The sequence below is a fragment of the Schistocerca serialis genome, chromosome 8 (genome assembly GCF_023864345.2).
Source record: "Schistocerca serialis cubense isolate TAMUIC-IGC-003099 chromosome 8, iqSchSeri2.2, whole genome shotgun sequence".
Lineage (NCBI taxonomy): Eukaryota > Metazoa > Arthropoda > Insecta > Orthoptera > Acrididae > Schistocerca > Schistocerca serialis.
In genome coordinates, this window is record NC_064645.1 from 630,694,952 (window position 1) to 630,716,208 (window position 21,257).

Below are 21,257 nucleotides of genomic sequence, written 5' to 3' on the forward strand. Positions count from 1 at the left end.
CATGGGCTATTTCATTGGATCGAAGTTCGGAATGAAGCCTTACTTTATTTTCAACAGATGATGTTAAAGTCAGTTCCTTCTCCAAATTTTTCTTCTTGGCTAGATACTCATTGCAGGAGCCACAAGTGTCAGATCGTGGCTATCCAAACTTATATTGAAATCGGAATTGAATATAGTGCAGTATGTTTCATACGACACATTCTGATCCTGAAACTTCTCCTTGAACATGTGGAACATTTTTTTAATATTCGAAGACTCTGGTAGGTAAATTTTTTCTGACTTCGTCAAACTGTAGTGGCTGTTGCGACCTTTAAATGATTTAATGTGCCCTCTTATTATTGCATGTGTTTCATCTTTCAAAGCCTGTGGGCGGGATCTGTGTTTCCCTCGCTCGTCTCGTAGAGGTTGGTCTCCAGATTTAAGCTTCTTCAGTAAATGATCTACCGTGCCCTTCTTTATTCCATGTAATGACATAAATGCTTGCTTGCACACATGTACTTCTTGGACACTTCCATTAATGGTAACACAAACAGTGAATTTATATGATGCATCACGAAACTTTGTTTCCTGCTCATCTCTTCTAGGATACCTGCACTGTACAGGGACCGCTGTGATTAAACCACTTTCATCCTGATTTTGAAAGTGGTTCATGTTATTAATAATATTCCTTTTATTTTCATCACTGATAATATCAAAACAATTGTTTTTGCACTTACATGGTTCTCCTGTTTCATGTGACGGCAATCTCAAACATTTGGAGGCATCTCTAACGTGACCATACTTCTTCCATTTCTCTGTCAGCTTCTTTGATGACATTCTATAGTTTTCGTCACAAGCAGATAGTCAGTGTCTTCTTTATTCATTTTACACTGACAGAATACAATGCTAGATCTAACTTCCTTCACAAACGCCACAAAGCTAACAACAGTGGTCAACTTATACACAACAGTGACTGTGGCAACAATGATAAAACAACGATAACATTAGTGAAAACAGACCTGTGTGGGCTGGGAATCATTAAGTCATAAAATTTTATCATTGCATTCTCTGGACTTGTCAGGATATTTCCCTGTTTTGCGTGGACTTATAATGTTTTTCTCCTGCACATTCTTACAAGATATCAGAATCTCTCTTGACTCATCAGGATTTTGACCAGTTCTGTAAAACCAGCTAAAACTACACTGGCTGGTCTATTAAATTATGAAAAAAACAGAAATTTTCAAATTTTGGACTTATCAGGTTTTTCCCTGGACTATTCAATTGTTAATGTAAAAGAAGAATGCCTCAAGGAGGATCACCCCCTTCATACAGAGTGATCTTTGGCATCTTGAAGTCAGTTAAAGGATTTGTTAATGTACTCTTCCTGTTAAAATGATTACGGCGTGCACGCCACAGTCTTTTCTGAAGCTAAAAGGTACAGCCATTTACTGTACTAAAATTGATCTATATAATACACTCAACTCATGCAAGTGCATTGTGAATTACAAGAAGCTAATGTAAACACAGTGTAAAAGTGTGTTGAGTTCATGGTGAAACAAAGGAATAAAAGATGTAAGGATCATTAAAAAATAAATAAATAACTTATTGGAAAGAAATAACCACATTTGTCACTGTTTGTAATACCCTGGTGATATCAAAGTACATAGAAGCAGGTTTTGTTTGCATAAAGTATTGACAATTACATCATAAAATAGTGATTCTGGTATGGAAACTCCAATGCCACCATCTGATTATAAGTCTACATAATCATATTCATTATTGTAAATTTGTACATATTAAGTTCATAAATTTAGGTGATTTTTTTTAACATAACTGACAGATAATGCCAACAGGTGGTAATGCAGAATGGAATAGATTTTGTATGAATACTTAGCTGTAGGATGTAATGAAAATATTGCCTGGGTTTTTAATGTGAAATAATAACCAGACAGTTATTTCCAGTTGATGTATTTATTCATTCCAATAGCATTAAATAATAACAAAAGTTTTGCTATTTCACTGATTAATTTTAAACATTGTGTACTGACAAATATGATCTGGAACCAAACTAACACCAACAATAATTGTCTTAACACTGATAATGTAACTGGGGAAGGGGGGCGGGGGAGGAGGAGGAGGAGGAGGAGGAGACAGCTGCAACTCTGTATACAAATTACAATTGCAGTATTATACAGTGTCATCAAAATCTTCATTTAAATTAAATTTATAATTAAAAGTCACAGTTCTATGAAAGTCCAGGAACAGATTAAGCTTTACCAAAAATAAAGATACGTATTCCAAAAAAAAAAAAAAAAAAAAAAAAAACTATATAAATTTTGAGGAATATGGTTTTTTAACAATTGGTTCCAAATAACATAAATATTTTAATTAATTACAACATTATTTCTGCTGCTATTATTTTCACAAGAACTTGTGCAGGAGTTGTACATTTTGGTTTGGATGGTTCTTTATTACATTGTGAAATAGTACTATTGAACAAAATTAACATACTGTCATTTTAAATATTAATTTCATGACATTAGCTTTGCTGTAACATTTAAATAATCATAGTTCTAAATTTTTTGTCATTTGTGGACTCGTACAACATTAAATGATGAATGACAAAATGTAAACTGTAGTTGTGAAACATTTCCATTTTCTTGATCTGGCATTGAGTACTTCACTGGTTGGGTGTAAAAAGTACTATACTAGTCTGGTAGATTACAAAACATAGCACTTGCTGAATGATCAACTTGCCGTAGAATCAGTCCAACACATGAAACCTCACATATTGCTATGGTACATGGATGGATTTGGGCCTCATGCAGGGGGACTAAAACTTTAAATATACAGAAGACCATGGACATACTTAGACAACAGGCATGTTTTTAAAGGTTGTTCTTTGTTACGAGACTTTATCTTACACAGGAAAGATGACCTAGATGGTGTGAGGTCAAGGTGTTGAGTAGGTGTTTCTTGAGAGATCTGGTTCAGAAATCCCATGAACTCCCTCATCTGCATTTACATATATACTCCACAAGTCACCTTGCTGTGTCAGATAGAGAGGTGCTTCTGGTAACACTGTAATTTCCCCCTCTTTCCTCTACAATTTATGAATGGCACGTGGATATAACAATTATTGTCAAGCCTAGGCACAAACTATAATTTCTTTGGCTGTTTTTTCATGGTCATTTCTCGAGATGTATGTGGCTAATTGTGGAATGTATACTATCGGTAAACTTCTCTGTGAAGCACAACACACCTCTCGTAATGTCTGCCACTAGTACTTAATAGCATTTAAATAACATTGTTGTTGTTACTTAATGAGGCTATGACAACATTCACTTCTCTGCATTAGATCTTCGCTCTTTCTTCTGTTAATTGTACCTGATAAGGGTCCCAGACAGACAAACAAAGTAAAGAATGGGTGGTATAAGACATTTGTAAGCCACTTATATTGTGAATGATTTACATTGCCTCAGTATTCTCCCAATGAATCTCAGTCTCCTTCTGTTTTCTTGCAACAACGTTCACAAGAACATTTCAAAATGCAGTTACTGGTTTCAACCAGCCAGGGTCCATAATAAGACTTTCTATAGATGAAGAAGATTTTGATAGATATGTATGATGGCGGTGCCAAGGCTGACAGCAACTAAAGCAAGACTTTTAAATACAGCTGAAGAATTCATCCAGTAATGCCCTCAATCCATTTCAGTGATAGATAGGTTTCCTCTGTACTAATGCTTGGCATTAGTGCTAACTTCTCTCAAAGTATGATTGTCAATCACTGTATCAAAATATCTGTCAATTTTTTGCCTTTCAATGCTTTGTCTTGAAAAGCCTAGTCATCCTAATAATTTTAATGGTATCCTTGTTGGCACTCTCCCCCCTCCAATAAGTGACCTATATCAACAAAGTCTGTTACTACCCATTGTTGATTTTTCAATGATTACTTATTTAGGAATGGCTGTACTAATTCTGCCTAACCTGTCATCAGAAACTTTAACAGTTTTCAGGATTCCAGATGTGTCATTTATGCAAAAAATATGGGGATTGATTTTATTACATTTATTCTTTTGTTTGTATTTTTCATTGCACTTATACCAATATATGAATACATCTGCATAGTTGTGCAACACCGCTGAACGTCCCAACAAAAAACCTATTCTTCTCCAAACATTACATGATGCTTTCATAACTAAAACTTTGTCATGATGCCATTATCTTTTAAGAAATGATAATATTATATAAAGTATACTTTTATCTGTTTTCAACAGGTTGGTATGAGCGTAGCATCTCAGAAAGCAATCCTCGAAGTCAGCGATCGCTTGATAAACCACGGACTCTCTCACTTGATCTAGACAAACAGCCTTCTCCAGGAGAAGGAAGTCGGAGGAGGACAGGTGCCACTCGAAATTTGCCTACACATTCTAACACAAAAGTGCTAGTGGTGTGGATTGAAAGCTTTGAAGATCATCTAAACTTTCCATTGAGTAGGTAACATACAACAACAAGGATAATAGTCATAATAAATGATAATGCTTTGCCCATAATACATTTGCACTCTTTGACATCCAACATTTTTCTGCATTAATGTTAATAAATAAAATCGTATGGTGAATATAATGGGATATGTATGAAAAATAGGACATTAAATATGACATTTTAGATGTTTTGAAGTAAATATTTACTACTGTTATTAATAAATTGCTACTAGATGTGCACAAAATATAGTTGTATAAATAATGACCATCAGAAATCTCTAAGCATGTGTATACTATATCCCTTAAATACTAATTGTTTTTACTTGTCCATAAAAAGATTCCTATAGAGTTACTTTATACCTTTTGGCAACATTTTAAAGAAATGTCTTCGAGCAGCAGTTGGGTTGTGATCCATTGCTCTTTTATTACTTAGTAGTGTGAGATAATTATCTCTGTTTCGTGTACTCCATTTTCCATTTCATGATTGAAGAACATAGACAGATTACATATTAAATTACACTTAATAAAGTACCCAATGCAGGATTGACTTTTAATTAATGTTAGCAGTGATTCTATACACTTTGTTCTGGAGCCAGACTAGCCTATCCATGTGCACTACATTCACCCCATTCATTATTTTGATTTTATATTTCAGATGTGAGTCGATTCGCTCACAGTAAATTTGCTTTAGGATAGAAATCATTGTTGTTATGAGTTTCGTAACAGTTAACCTTTTTTTCATTTGTGGCTGATGTGCTCTTTCCGTGTAACATGTGCACTTATCAAAATACCTAGAAATTTATGTTTATCAATTGTTCAACTCAAAAACAGTAATTTGGCATATACGAGGCATGTCTAGAAAGTAAGTACGGTTTTGGAGAAAAAGTCATAAACATGTCTTTGAAATAATTTATTTATTCAAGAAAGAACATATCTAAAACTATTTTTCTAACTTACCGCCATTATTCAGACGTTTGTCATAATGGGAAATCAACTTTTCTATGTGCTCTTCATATAAAGGTGTCACCAGTGAAGACAGCCACAGCTTAACATCGGATTCTGCCTTATTAACACTGTCAAAATGCCTTCCTCTAAAATCATGCTTAAAGTTCAAGAAGTGGCAGTCAGAAGGTGCGACACCAGGGCTATACATCAGGTGATTGGACTGCTCCCAATTGAATTGTTGAATAAGGTTGTGAGTGATACCAGCAAAATGCGGACATTTGTTGTCATAAAGCAACACTATGCACTTTTTGGGTACCACATGTTTGTAAACTTGAATTGTGATTTTGGAGTAAAGCACTTTGACAGTGATGATGACGTAAAAAATGGTATTCAGGAGTGACTAACTTCACTGGCAGCGTCTTTCTATGAAGAAGGCGTAGGAATGTTGGTTTCTCTGTATGACAAATCTCTGAACAATGGTGACAACTATGTGGGAGAACAGTTTAAGACATGCCCTTTCATGTATGAATAAATTTTTTGCAAGAATAATTTTAAAAATGATCAGTAAATGTCCACAGGTCAGTTGAACAGTCTATTAAATACCTTCAGCCTTCATTACTAGGTGCTGTTCTGTAATGTATACTAAGATGTGTGGTCTCTGGGACAATTATGTTTAAATCGAGATTTAAGGCATAAATCATTTGAACAGTTTAAATTGTATTACATTTTCTTTTATAATTATTTAAATGTTGTTTAAATACTTACTGTTGATGTTATTGCACTAAGTAAAGCCTGCAGCATTTTAATTTTTATTGTACATACTCATGTACATTTGTGTGGTTTTTTTAAATAGCACACGTAAATATGGAAATGTTGTGACTAGCCGATCATTCAAAGTGCTGCCGCGCAATTACGCACGTCCTCTACATGTGGTGCTGTCTGCCAGCCATGCAGCAGCCACGCCACCTAAGCGGCCAGCCAGGCAGCGGCCGCTGGACTTGGACTCAGTGCTAATTTGAATGTTACCTTGTTCACATGTCTTGTTTTGTCAACTTGCTCAGTGACTTATATGTGTTGTGTCGTTTTGAAATATATGTGTTCAACTTGATGTTATAACAATTGGCGACGAGGTAGTGGATTTTTCCTTTTCATCGTTGACCCACAGCTTTCCATGGCTACTGTCGAGCAACTATTGCAAGGTCTCATTGAACAGCAAATGCTTCTAACATTGGCGATTCGCGATTTCGTTGTGGCATCAAATGCGGGGCGTTTCTATTCGTTATCTATACCTCCTTTTCCTCCTTACGACGAGACGGCGGAAGACTGGTCTGATTACGAAAAACATCTTTGACAGCACTTCTTGGCATTTCATGTCACGGACGAACAAACATGTAAGTCTCTGATCGTTTCATGGATTTCACCTCAAATGTATCGGTTGTTGTCGCAATTGGCTCCTTTGAAAGATCCTGCGTCCTTTTCCTTTGCTGAAATGTGCTCACTTCTGTCTATTTTCAAAAGCAAACGCATGTGGTAGCCTCTCGTGTTGCCTTTTATCATTGTCAAAAACAACTGCATCAATCCTATCGCGCTTGGGCTGCTGAACTTCACGGCCTCAGTCGAAAGTGTCAATTTGTCACTGACGTTCACAAAGAATCCTATGCCGATTCCATGGTACGGGATGCTATTATCCGGTCGGTGCCCGACAAAGAAGTTCGGCAACATGCCCTTCAGTTGGTAAATCCGACTCTAGATGAAGTCCTATCCATCGCGCAGTCATTTGAAATTTCTCGCTCCGCTGGGGCCAAATAGAGATGTGGGGTGACATTGGGGAAATACAACCTCTGTGCGCTGTTGACGACGCGTACGGTGCGTCCCCACCGGCCGACGTGGCCGCAGTGCGCTCCCACGCGCAGCCTCGGCCTAACCGTAAACAACCCTCTAAGAAACTGCAGCAAAACCCCCTGCAACTTCCTTCATGTTCGCGGTGTTTTACAAAACATTCACGGGAGGACTGTCCCCAACGTTGGGCCATGTGTCACAATTGCAAAAAGAAGGGTCATGTGTCTGCCGTTTGCAAATCTGACCGCATACATGATGTTCATGACCGTGATGCTGATTCTGCTTCTGTGTTGTCTGTCAATTGCTCTTCTTCCCTTTCAGGGACGTTATTCCTCACTGTCCATATCCTTGGTCGGGATGTTCGCATGCAGGTGGATACCGGTTCTGCTGCCACTATAATTAATATTCAGACGTATCTTCAGTTGGGTTCTCCACTCCTATCACCTGTCTCTCGGCAATTACAGACATACAATAAACAGAAAATTTCTCTCTTGGGACAATTTAATGCTGAGGTATCTTACAAATCCACCAGGGTAACACAGAGAATCTTTCTGGTTTTGATGCCTTTTGTGTTTTTGGGTTCTCCATAGATGACTGTGTCAATATCGTCTCTGATGCTATTCCTTATGCTCAATTGGATTCCTTGTCGACGACATTTTCGTCCCTTTTTTTCTCCTGGGTTAGGCCGCACAAACAACTTTGAAGCTCATATCACGCTCAAACTCACTGCTCGGCCTAAGTTTTTTCGGGCTCGGCCCATTCCTGAGGCCCTACGTGATGGGTAAAATGGGAGCTGGATCGTCTCACTACTTCAGGGGTCTTGCTTCCTGTCACTTCCAGTGAGTGGTCCTCTCCTGTCGTTGTCATTGCTAAGCCCAAATTCGTCTCTGTGGCGATTTTAAAGCCACTGTAAATGCGCAATGCCTCATCAACACTTACCCTATGCCCCAACCTGAAGAATTGTTCACTAAACTAGCAGCAGGCCAGTATTTTTCTAAAACTGACCTGTCGGAAGCTTATCATCAACTTCCTCTCGATGCTGCTTCCCCGCAGTTTCTGGCCCTTAACACGCCTTTTGGCCTCTATCAATACCAACGATTGCCATTCGGGGTTGCCAGCGCCCCTGCTCTCTTTCAGCGATTCTTGGAACAATTATTGCTCCCTGTCCCTGGGTGTATAAATTATATGGATGACATTGTTGTCACTGGCTCCACCACTGTAGAACATCTTCAGAATCTCCACACACTTTTTCATGTCTTACAGACTGTCTGTCTTAAGTGTAATCTTCAGAAATCACAATGTTTTCAGGCATCTATCTCATACTTGGGGTTTCAACTCTCTCGGGATGGTATTCGTCCGCTTCAGCAAACTGTCGCTGCGATCGATGCCCTTCCTCGCCCTACATCTGTTAAGGAACTGCAGGCCTTCTCGGGGGAAATAGCATACTATCACAAGTTTTTACTGTCTGCTGTTTCGGTGGCTCAGCCGTTGCATCGCCTGTTGCATAAAAACATGCCTTTTCACTGGTCCGCATCATGCGATGCGTCTTTCCAGAAATTGAAGACTATGCTGAAACAGGCCCCATGCCTGGCTACTTATCGACCTGGCCAACATGTTCTTGCCACGGATGCCTCTCAATACGGGGTTGGTGCAGTCCTTGCGCACCATTTTTCAGACGGCTCTGAACAACCCATTGCTTATGCCTCCAAAATGCTCATGGATGCCCAACAAAAGTATTCTCAAATTGAAAAAGAAGCTTTGGCCATTATTTATGCACTTCATAAGTTTGGTGTTTTTCTCTATGGATCCAAATTTCATCTTGTTACGGATCACAAACCACTTGTTTCCTTGTTTCATCCATCAATGTCACTTCACGACAAGGCTGCACACCGCCTCCAGCGTTGGGCTCTTTACTTGTCTCATTTCAATTATGAGATTCATTTCCGGCCGACGGCTTGACATGCGAATGCTGATGCACTGTCTCTCCTTCCCATGGGTCCTGATCTGGCATTCGATATGGACGAACTTTTGTGTTTCCATCTGGATGTTGCCGAGCCGTGGGTTGTGGATGGATTCCCCATCACAGGGTACTGGCTGGCGGCTGCTACGGATTCTCATCCTGTAGTCAGAAGGGTTGGCCAGATCGTCCATCCACTAAGACTTCTGACCCGTTGCGGAACTACTACGTTTTGCGCTACCGCCTCACGGCTAGGGATGGTGTTATCCTCCTTTCCACCGACAATCCTTTGCCACGTGTTGTGGTACCTGCGTCTTTGTGTGCTTCGGTCTTGCGCCTCCTTCACCAAGGGCACTGGGGTGTCTCTCGCACAAAATCTCTGGCGCGCTGTCATGTGTACTGGCCCAGCATCGACTCTGAAATAGCACACACGGTCGCTGCCTGCGGCCCTTGTGTGTCACAGGCCACCGTCCCAAAGTCATCTTTGTCACCGTGGCCTTCGCCTGAGACGCCCTGGGAGCGCATTCATGCTGACTTCGCGGGACCTTTTTTAGGTACTTATTGGCTCCTCGTAATTGACGTCTACTCTAACTTTCCTTTCATTGTCCGTCGCACGTCGCCTACCACCGTGGCAACCACGAGAGCTCTTGCCCGCATTTTTTCTTTGGAAGGCCTTCCCTCTATTCTTGTTACTGATAATGGTCCGCAATTTGCCTCTTCCGAATTTGCGGATTTTTGTGCTCGTCACGGCGTTATGCATGTCACGGCCCCCTCCGTTCCATCCACAATCAAACGGTGAGGCTGAACGACTGGTCCGCACATTTAAGGCTCAGATGCGGAAACTCCTGACTTCTTCTGCTGCTGATGATGCGCTTCTCCAGTTTCTGGCTTCTTACCATTTCACCCACATGGGCGACCACAGCCTGGCTGAGTTCTTACATGGCTGACAGGCCCGCACGCTACTTCATCTTCTGCGGCCTTCCACCTCACGGCCGCGGGTGCCTTCGCTTGGCCGGTTCACCGCCGACAACCTCATCTAGGTACGGGGATATGGCAGGCAGCCGAAATGGAGTCCAGGCTGCATCTTACGACACCGTGGCCGATGCTTGTATGAAATCCAGACGGACACGGGAGTTGCAGTGCGTCATTCGGACCAGCTTCGGCCTCGTGTGCCGGCAACGCCTGTTCTGAATGCCGCTACAGCACTTTCGGCTCTATCTGACACTCGGGATCTTGGCATCTCTCATTACTCACAATGCAGCCCTCTCACCGTCATCTCGGTGCCAGTACAAGAACGGACGCTACCAGGAGACGTGCCCATGCAGGAACCGGATGGCCATCATCTGTCGCAGCCAATCTACTCGCCTCCTTCTCCTACGGACGCTGACACATCACCCATGTCTCCTGTTATATCAACTGGACTTGCTGCAATGGGCAGATTGGTGCACGGGGCCCCAGCAGATTCGACCCCTACGTCTCCTGTCATCTCGACCCGTTATCATCGCAGACACTTCTGTCCGTACGGGAAGCCTCCTCCTCGAGACTTGACGGCCAGTCAAACAATGCCTATGGACATTAGCAGTCTCCAGGCCACCTCCATCAAGACCAGTGCAAAAATTTGAAAGGGAGGAAATGTGTTGTGACTAGCCGATCATTCAAAGTGCCGCCGCGCAATTACGTGCGTCCTCTACATGTGGTGCTGTCTGCCAGCCATGCAGCAGCCACGCCACCTAAGCGGCCAGCCAGGCAGCAGCCGCTAGACTTGGGCTCAGTGTTCATTCGAATGTTACCTTGTTCACATGTCTTGCTTTGTCAACTTGCTCAGTGATAAGTGTTGTGTCGTTTTGAAATATATGTGTTCAACTTGACATTATAACAGGAAAGTTTCACACAAAATTAAATTCAAAGGTTCAAACTTTCACATAATATTGCACTTGATAGGTACAAAAAGAAAGTCTGCAAAATTGACATTCTGTGCTCTCATCTACATTGTTCTTTTCCACCACTCAGAACATATTTGATTTTAACTGACACTTTAAGTATTTTATTGGAGAGATAGAAAGATTCCCATCACCATTGACCTGAAGTTCTTCCTCTAAAAGATCCTCTTGTATGCTAGCAGAACTGTGATCACTGGCTATTGCAAAATCATTGTCATTTTGTGTATTTCTTGATCGATATTATGTACATCTTCCTCCAGCCACCAACAATTTCATCGAACTTAAGATCATAAGAACTGATGCTTTCGTGTGAACATGCTTTGTACTTCACTGAAGAAAACATGTTTCTAGTTCACGAGACACAGTCTATGAAACCCCAACATTTGTCAGTAACATGTGTTAACAACAAAAAAAGAAGTTGATAATATGACTGACAATAAAATATTGTAGGTCCGTTGATTTAAGGAGGATAGGGGGATTGTAAAAGCATTCTGCCAAAATTGACCCTGGAGAGTGAGTGCAAAAATCTCATGCGGTATGAGAGATCATACCTCACTAGTTAAGGGTTACAGGTTTTGTTAGTTAATATGAATGTTCTTTTTTATTTTGAATTTTGAAATAATTTTCAGGATGCCGTGTTTTGTGCCTCTCCTGAGCAAAAGTGAAGTACTCATTTTAGTTGAGTTGATTGTTGTTGTATCATAGATTCTCCACTGCTTGTCTTAGTAAAATCATTGTGTAAATGCATCTTTTACTGTTTTTGGCACATAAAAATCAGTTATTTATTCACTAACACAAAGTTGTCCTTACAGGTGAACTACTTTCAACAACATATACTGGCCTGGAATCATCGCGGCCTCAGGAAAGGGAGACATTCATAATCTTCCTGCAATCACTAGCAAGCGGATTACTCCGAGTGCACTTACAAGGGCCTGTAGGCCGAACCTCCTTAGCTACACCTCTTGTGGATGGTATGGTAGTGAGCAGACGAGTATTGGGTTCCCTGGTCCGACAAACCGCACTAAACATGTGTCGACGCAGGAGACTTGACAACGACAGGTCAGAGCTGATACATATGTAGCTTCGTATTTTATGCCACAGAATAAAGCTGTAAAGAATATTAATAATTTTCATTTCATTTTCACATTGTACTAACTGCAACAGAGGAATCATACTATTCCAGAATTTAATTAGTAGTTTGTTCTAATTAATGTAGTGGTCATAGACAGCATAGCATTTTTCTCAAGTTCATTTCTGTAATCCATCTACATAATACTAATTGCATACTAATGTAATTGTGCCTATAGATTTATTGTAAGTTACTTCCTCTTGAGATTTCCTGCTTTTCTTTGTCCATGACTTTTTAAACTAATTGTGATAACAAACCAAAAAATATACACACAAGTCTGGTTTGTAAAGAAAATTGACATTCAGACTGGAACATGTAAGATGAAAGTGTATGCCATTATCAGATTTGTACTACTAAAATCAGTTATTCAGGATGAAAATCACGGCAAGTTAGTGTGTTAAGGACCTATTGAATGAGATGAACAGTCTACTGAACACAGAATATGGATAGAGGGTAAGCCAAAGAAAGACATAAGTATTAAGAAGCAGTGGAGAAGGGATTAGTGAAAAACTCAGCATCAAAATTTGGGCCAAGCTGTACACAAAGTGAAGAAATTCTGCTACCTTGAAAGCAAAAAACAAAAAAAGAGGATATAAGAAGCTGACTATCATAGACAAAGGAAGCATTCCTCATTAAAAGTTGTCTACCGATATCAATCATAGGTCTTAACTCAAGAAAGAAATTTTTCAGAATGTTGTTCTGGAGTACTGTACCATACGGAAGTGAATCATGCCCTGTATGGAATCCAGAAAAGGAGAATTGAAATACTTGTGATGTGGTGCATGCTTAATTTTAAGTCGCCTGATGAGATAAGAAATGAAGTTCTGTACAGAACTGTTAGGGAAAGGATTTGTGGAGAATACTAACTAGAAGAAGGGATAGGATGATACTCATGGGTCATGTTTTAAAACATAGAAGAAAAATTAATTTGGTAGTAGAGGCAGTTGCCGAGGACAGAAATGTAGGGGAACTCAGAGCATACATAGTATAAAGATTTGAGGTTCTGGGGTGTAGATTCCACTGAGAGATGAAGAAGTTGGCAATGGAGAGAAAATCGTGGCAAGCAGCATCAAACCTATCATAAGACAGATGAGCATCCCTTGCATCCCCCCCCCCCCCCCCCCCCAAAAAAAAAAAAAGAGGGGGGGGAGAGAGAGAGTTGAGTGGATATCAGTGACGCTTCATCACAAAACAGCACAACACTGTTGATTGACTTATGAAGAAAATTTACAGAATGAAGCTGTGATAACAGTAATGTTGCCTCTTTGAAACTATCTTCCATTATCAATAGGAAACTATCATTATATACAATGAAATCAGGACATGTGCATTAATTCAGTTTTTGAAATCAAACTTCATTATTTGGAAACATTCTGGATCACTGCCATACAAGTGCAAGATTCAATATAAAACAAGGAACCTCTTACTAGGTTTGTCGGAGACTCGTGCTTTACTTTCTTCCACAAAGAGTGAACATTAAATGTGGTACCACTGTTTTTATCTGAATACATCGTTGTAGTTCTGCTTCAACAACAACACAGGTTTTATTGAGCTCAAATTAAGTACAAATAAATCACAGAATGTAACAGATCATGCCTCTCCTTGAACTCAGCAGCAACAAAACTTTGCTAGGTGTACTCCTTTTGGCCATTACATCACTCTGAATAATTTAAATCTTAGTGCTGGAGAAGTAAGTTTGTCCAGCTGGGAAGCACTCAAATATGAATTGCTCTACTGGTGCACGCGCACTCTGTCAGTTTGGTCGTGGAAGCCACATATGGAGTTGAATGGAGAATGAAGACAGCACTGCATTGTGGAACTAGACATGTCTGTGTGCAAGCCAAATGTCAGTCTGCCACTATAGTGTACCCTTATTGACCTGGCACCAGTACATGTAATGCACCGTGTTGTGCCTGGTGACTTCAACAGATGTATTTAAATCAGTTGAGGTACCACTACTTTTGGCAGAATGGCAAGAGAGCCTTCCCCTTCGAATTGGCCCTTAGGGCCAGAACTGCTGTGACTGATGATGGGATTGAAGGGATAAGTGTGACCTGCTGTGAAGGCTGGGCTGTCGCTCCTGATGCTGCTGCTGGTGGAGCAGCTGCTACTGGATGAGGCACCAGATGCAAGAGGTGGTGGTGGGTCTGGTTTTTGGCTTACTGCTGAGTCTTGATTGGTCTGTGGGTCCGACATCAGACCTAGTGCAGATTGGAGACCAAACCCTCCTGTATATTGTCCAGGCCAAGATCTGTAGAGGTTATGAACAATGGCCAGAGAACTGGGAATGCCAGGGGCCCACCACTTGGGATGTTGACTTGGAATAGGACACTACTACTGCTTCTGTTGATCCTGGGAATGTGTTGCTCCACTATAGTTCAATTCTTTTATCTTGGCGGCTCGCGCATGCCCGCCCAGATGCGGGAAATTGCTGCGTTGCCAGTTGCACACGACGCACGCGCCAATAGAAGCAGCGCCATAGTATAGCATAGTTCGCAAGCTTACGTTTATGGGGGAGTGCGCAGTTCATGAAGTAAAGCCACCACGGCCGCATTAACCCTTTCGCTGCTACAAAGACGTGCTCCCTGAATTCCGCACTGTGCGCGATTTTGTCACTGCACTGCTCGCCTGTGCAGACTCATTGTGTTCCGACTGCTTTGTCACTCTTATCATTCGATTCCACAAAAATTATTTGGCCCAAGAATTAGATTTTTACACATCTTCTTGACTGATACCTTCCCCCCGTAAAAGACTTAATTTTGTTTCGATGTTCAAGGCAGTTATTACGCAGCATTAAATATAGTAAACCATTGCACGAAATTTTGAAGAGTTTGCAGAGGCAAAAGTCCATAGAGTATACTTTCCGTATGGTCGATTTTAGTTGCCACAATGTTGAGAGTGAAATGTGGACAAGATACCTAAATTTCATATAAAATTTACTGTATAACAATATCTCACTTCAGTACCACATAGGTGTCGTATGTAATATTGAGAAATATTCTGTCTTTCGCAACTGTAACAAAAGTTTTATTTACACTGAGCATGTTTGGCTCTATTTTAAAGCACTTCAATCAATCAAAAGGAAGTAGACAAAATACATTAAACAAAACTGTGGACTTACAAAAACATTAGGACTTGAATTTACCGTCTATCAGTGAAGTGCTCTGAGCTATGTCAAATATAATTTTTGTGTGTGGCTCACACAAACATCATTTATTTGCTAAAACAGTGACGTTGAATATTGTGTTACTGCATCACAAAACTATGAAAGGTGACTTGGCAATGGAGGAGGCAAAATACTGTCCACTGAAGATGCTTCAAAAGAGAGAAACACGTCTGGTCTAAATAAGTCGCTTATTACAGTTGCAGAAGAGGAATATATTTCAGTACCATTGGTAAAACTGTGACTGTGGAACAAAAACAAGAAAGAGAACATTAGTACCATTGTGTATGTGCCATACCTTTCATTGACTGAAGTGCTTTAAAATAAAGCCAAACGCGTCCGGTGTAAATAAAAGTTTTATTACAGTCGTGAAAAACGGAATATTTCTCAATATTACATATGACACCTATGTGGTACTTAAATTAAATGAGATATTGTTATACAGTAAATATTATATGAAATTTAGGTATCTTGTCCATATTTCATTCTCAACATTGTGGCAACTAAAATTGACCATACGGAAAGTATACTCTATGGACTTTTAGCTCTGCAAACTCTTCAAAATTTCGTGCAATGGTTTACTATATTTAATTCTGCATAATAACTGCGTTGAACATCAAAACAAAATTAAGTCTTTTACGGGGGGAAGGTATCAGTCAAGAAGACGTGTAAAAATCAAATTTTGGGCCAATTAGTTTTTGTGAAACTGAATGATAAGTGTGTCAAAGCAGTGGGAACGCCATGTGTCTGCACAGGCGAGCAGTGCAGTGATGACAAAATCGCGCACAGCGCAGAATGCTGGGAGCATGTGTCTGCAGCAGCGAAAGGGTTAATGAAGAGACAAAGCACTAGAAATTTCAAAAAAATTGCATTCAAACAAATATAATTTGTGATGTAGTGCACTTCGATATTGTTTTTAAATAATGAAAATAATAAGCACCCAACAAGGTTTGAACTCATAACCTTTCGCTTAGCAGTCCAGTACCTTAACCGTTACGCTAACGCAGCTGGTCTGGCTATAGAGCGCCATGAGGACTCTAACGCGTTACGCAAAATACTGACAAACACTGTTCGTATGACTATGAATTACTCACGCTTCGTCGAAGTACAATAGGAAATAAACAATTACCGCTGTTCTTTATTGCGAAAAAGTGGTTCGTGAGAGTGATACAAACACCTTTCCTTGCTATCGCCTGAATTAGGAGTCTTATTGCTTGTTTGGTTTAATTAATTAATAGAATATGAAGCAATTGGTATAAAGAATGCTTTTTCCAAACTTTCTATAAAAGAATGTCTGCTATCAAGACATTGCTTTTGTTCTATTACTTTATTTATGACTGAACGTTTCTAAAACTGAAGACACTCGTCCATGATCTGCACTGCAGTCAAGATGTGGCAACGTCGTTCTCTGTTCATTGGCTGACTGTGTTTTGTGACATCAGATGCACAGAGTGAACCTAAACTCGGCCGCCAACATAAATGACGCGCACTTTAGTGTGGCAGATCCAGAGGCACGGCTTGCCCCAGATGGTGCAGACAGAAGTGGCTCTGGTGCTGGTGAAGGATACCAAAACCAGCAAGGGGCCTTGCTGGGCAGTGATGGAGCCTTTTATCCAGCCAGACATATGCCCCACTTAATATTATTGTCTTCTTGTATTTATTTTATTCATAATACACTTATGTAGGGGATTTAAATTCCATATCCTATTACATTTTAATATCTGATGTAGCTCTATTCTGAAACATCTGAGAAACGATTTAACACGTTATTCTTCCCAAACAAGTCATTGAAGACAATAATTGAGCCTCTTACAAAACTGTTTGATTTTTACAAAGAGAAAAATAGAACTTTGTGTGGAATGTGTGAGGAAATCAAATAAGACCAGAGCATTATGATAAAACGAAAGTTGATCCATCTGAAACACTTTTAATTCATAGTGTTTCAGCAGCATTAAGTAAGCAGTAGAAAAACAGATAATTGAAGGTTCTGCTTTCTGGACTGGACTGAGATCTTTTTCCCTTTACCTTGTTACTTAAAATTTTTGATGGTTTAAATTAATGACCTGTAGGAATGGAAAAACTGCAATGTGTAAAGCTGTTGAAGACAAATAGCAAACGCAGTGATGCTCTGCAGTTTTTCCATGAGTTATTAACGGTCTAAAAATTGTAAAATTCAGAAAAGAGGTCCCTGGAAACCAGTAGTAGTTCTGGCAAAAACCACAGTAATTAACACACCGGATTAGCTTCTGAATGAAAAAGTTTCCACTGTGTTTTATTGTTCAGCTGTCACAAGTTGCACTGTAAAATCTTTCCACCATGGTCTGAGCAAATAATACAGTTCCAGATTCCCTCAGTTTTAAGACATGAACCATGGACCTTGCCGTTGGTGGGGAGGCTTGCGTGCCTCAGGGATACAGATGGCCGTACTGTAGGTGCAACCACAACGGAGGGGTATCTGTTGAGAGGCCAGACAAACATGTGGTTCCTGAAGAGGGGCAGCAGCCTTTTCAGTAGTTGCAGGGGCAACAGTCTGGATGATTGACTGATCTGGCCTTGTAACATTAACCAAAACGGCCTTGCTGTGCTGGTACTGCGAACGGCTGAAAGCAAGGGGAAACTACAGCCGTAATTTTTCCCGAGGACATGCAGCTTTACTGTATGATTAAATGATGATGGCGTCCTCTTGGGTAAAATATTCCGGAGGTAAAATAGTCCCCCATTCGGATCTCCGGGCGGGGACTACTCAAGAGGATGTCATTATCAGGAGAAAGAAAACTGGCATTCTACGGATCGGAGCGTGGAATGTCAGATCCCTTAATCGGGCAGGTAGGTTAGAAAATTTAAAAAGGGAAATGGATAGGTTAAAGTTAGATATAGTGGGAATTAGTGAAGTTCGGTGGCAGGAGGAGCAAGACTTTTGGTCAGGTGATTACAGGGTTATAAATACAAAATCAAATAGGGGTAATGCAGGAGTAGGTTTAATAATGAATAAAAAAATAGGAGTGCGGGTTAGCTACTACAAACAGCATAGTGAACGCATTATTATGGCCAAGATAGACACAAAGCCCATGCCTACTACAGTAGTACAAGTTTATATGCCAACTAGCTCTGCAGATGATGAAGAAATTGATGAAATGTATGACGAGATAAAAGAAATTATTCAGGTAGTGAAGGGAGACGAAAATTTAATAGTCATGGGTGACTGGAATTCGTCAGTAGGAAAAGGGAGAGAAGGAAATATAGTAGGTGAATATGGATTGGGGGGAAGAAATGAAAGAGGAAGCCGCCTTGTAGAATTTTGCACAGAGCATAACTTAATCATAGCTAACACTTGGTTCAAGAATCATAAAAGAAGGTTGTATACCTGGAAGAATCCTGGAGATACTAATAGGTATCAGATAGATTATATAATGGTAAGACAGAGATTTAGGAACCAGGTTTTAAATTGTAAGACATTTCCAGGGGCAGATGTGGATTCTGACCACAATCTATTGGTTATGAACTGCAGATTGAAACTGAAGAAACTGCAAAAAGGTGGGAATTTAAGGAGATGGGACCTGGATAAACTGAAAGAACCAGAGGTTGTAGAGTGTTTCAGGGAGAGCATAAGGGAACAATTGACAGGAATGGGGGAAAGAAATACAGTAGAAGAAGAATGGGTAGCTCTGAGGGATGAAGTAGTGAAGGCAGCAGAGGATCAAGTAGGTAAAAAGACGAGGGCTAATAGAAATCCTTGGGTAACAGAAGAAATATTGAATTTAATTGATAAAAGGAGAAAATATAAAAATGCAGTAAATGAAGCAGGCAAAAGGGAATACAAACGTCTCAAAAATGAGATCGACAGAAAGTGCAAAATGGCTAAGCAGGGATGGCTAGAGGACAAATGTAAGGATGTAGAGGATTGTCTCACTAGGGGTAAGATAGATACTGCCTACAGGAAAATTAAAGAGACCTTTGGAGAGAAGAGAACCACTTGTATGAATATCAAGAGCTCAGATGGCAACCCAGTTCTAAGCAAAGAAGGGAAGGCAGAAAGGTGGAAGGAGTATATAGAGGGTTTATACAAGGGCGATGTACTTGAGGACAGTATTATGGAAATGGAAGAGGATGTAGATGAAGATGAAATGGGAGATAAGATACTGCGTGAAGAGTTTGACAGAGCACTGAAAGACCTGAGTCGAAACAAGGCCCCGGGAGTAGACAACATTCCATTAGAACTACTGATGGCCTTGGGAGAGCCAGTCATGACAAAACTCTACCATCTGGTGAGCAAGATGTATGAGACAGGCGAAATACCCACAGACTTCAAGAAGAATATAATAATTCCAATACCAAAGAAAGCAGGTGTTGACAGATGTGAAAATTACCGAACTATCAGTTTAATAAGTCACAGCTGCAAAATACTAACGCGAATTCTTTACAGACGAATGGAAAAACTGGTAGAAGCGGACCTCGGGGAAGATCAATTTGGATTCCGTAGAAATGTTGGAACACGTGAGGCAATACTAACCTTACGACTTATCTTAGAAGAAAGATTAAGAAAAGGCAAACCTACGTTTCTAGCATTTGTAGACTTAGAGAAAGCTTTTGACAACGTTAACTGGAATACTCTCTTTCAAATTCTGAAGGTGGCAGGGGTAAAATACAGGGAGCGAAAGGCTATTTACAATTTGTACAGAAACCAGATGGCAGTTATAAGAGTCGAGGGGCATGAAAGGGAAGCAGTGGTTGGGAAGGGAGTGAGACAGGGTTGTAGCCTCTCCCCGATGTTATTCAATCTGTATATTGAGCAAGCAGTAAAGGAAACAAAAGAAAAATTCGGAGTAGGTATTAAAATTCATGGAGAAGAAGTAAAAACTTTGAGGTTCGCCGATGACATTGTAATTCTGTCAGAGACAGCAAAGGACTTGGAAGAGCAGTTGAACGGAATGGACAGTGTCTTGAAAGGAGGATATAAGATGAACATCAACAAAAGCAAAACGAGGATAATGGAATGTAGTCAAATTAAATCAGGTGATGCTGAGGGGATTAGATTAGGAAATGAGACACTTAAAGTGGTAAAGGAGTTTTGCTATTTAGGGAGTAAAATAACTGATGATGGTCGAAGTAGAGAGGATATAAAATGTAGACTGGCAATGGCAAGGAAATCGTTTCTGAAGAAGAGAAATTTGTTAACATCAAGTATAGATTTAAGTGTCAGGAAGTCGTTTCTGAAAGTATTTGTATGGAGTGTAGCCATGTATGGAAGTGAAACATGGACGATAACCAGTTTGGACAAGAAGAGAATAGAAGCTTTCGAAATGTGGTGCTACAGAAGAATGCTGAAGATAAGGTGGGTAGATCACGTAACTAATGAGGAGGTATTGAACAGGATTGGGGAGAAGAGAAGTTTGTGGCACAACTTGACTAGAAGAAGGGATCGGTTGGTAGGACATGTTTTGAGGCATCAAGGGATCACAAATTTAGCATTGGAGGGCAGTGTGGAGGGTAAAAGTCGTAGAGGGAGACCAAGAGATCAGTACACTAAGCAGATTCAGAAGGATGTAGGTTGCAGTAGGTACTGGGAGATGAAGAAGCTTGCACAGGATAGAGTAGCATGGAGAGCTGCATCAAACCAGTCTCAGGACTGAAGACCACAACAACAACAACAACAATATGAATTATCGCTGTGTGACAGTACGTCTGTCCCAGTCACCATGCAATGCAGTTTTCAAGTTTCCTATTTCTAGAACATAAAAACTGGGTTGTTTTTGAGGAACAAAGAATCCTTAAACACATCAACTTTGGAATGTTTCGACTATCAGTCTTCACAAAATTCCTT

At 40.3% G+C, this 21,257-nt stretch overlaps 1 protein-coding gene across 6 annotated transcripts in view; it reads left to right on the forward strand.

Moving 5' to 3' along the window:
- Positions 1-21,257, forward strand: part of LOC126417188 (ral GTPase-activating protein subunit beta) — a 395,509-nt gene that overhangs the window by 359,393 nt on the left and 14,859 nt on the right. For all 6 annotated transcript variants that reach the window (XM_050085090.1, XM_050085092.1, XM_050085093.1 and 3 more), the window contains 2 exons: positions 4,257-4,472; positions 11,957-12,203. In XM_050085090.1, the coding sequence (XP_049941047.1) occupies positions 4,257-4,472; positions 11,957-12,203 (463 nt within the window). The remainder of the gene's footprint in view (positions 1-4,256; positions 4,473-11,956; positions 12,204-21,257) is intronic.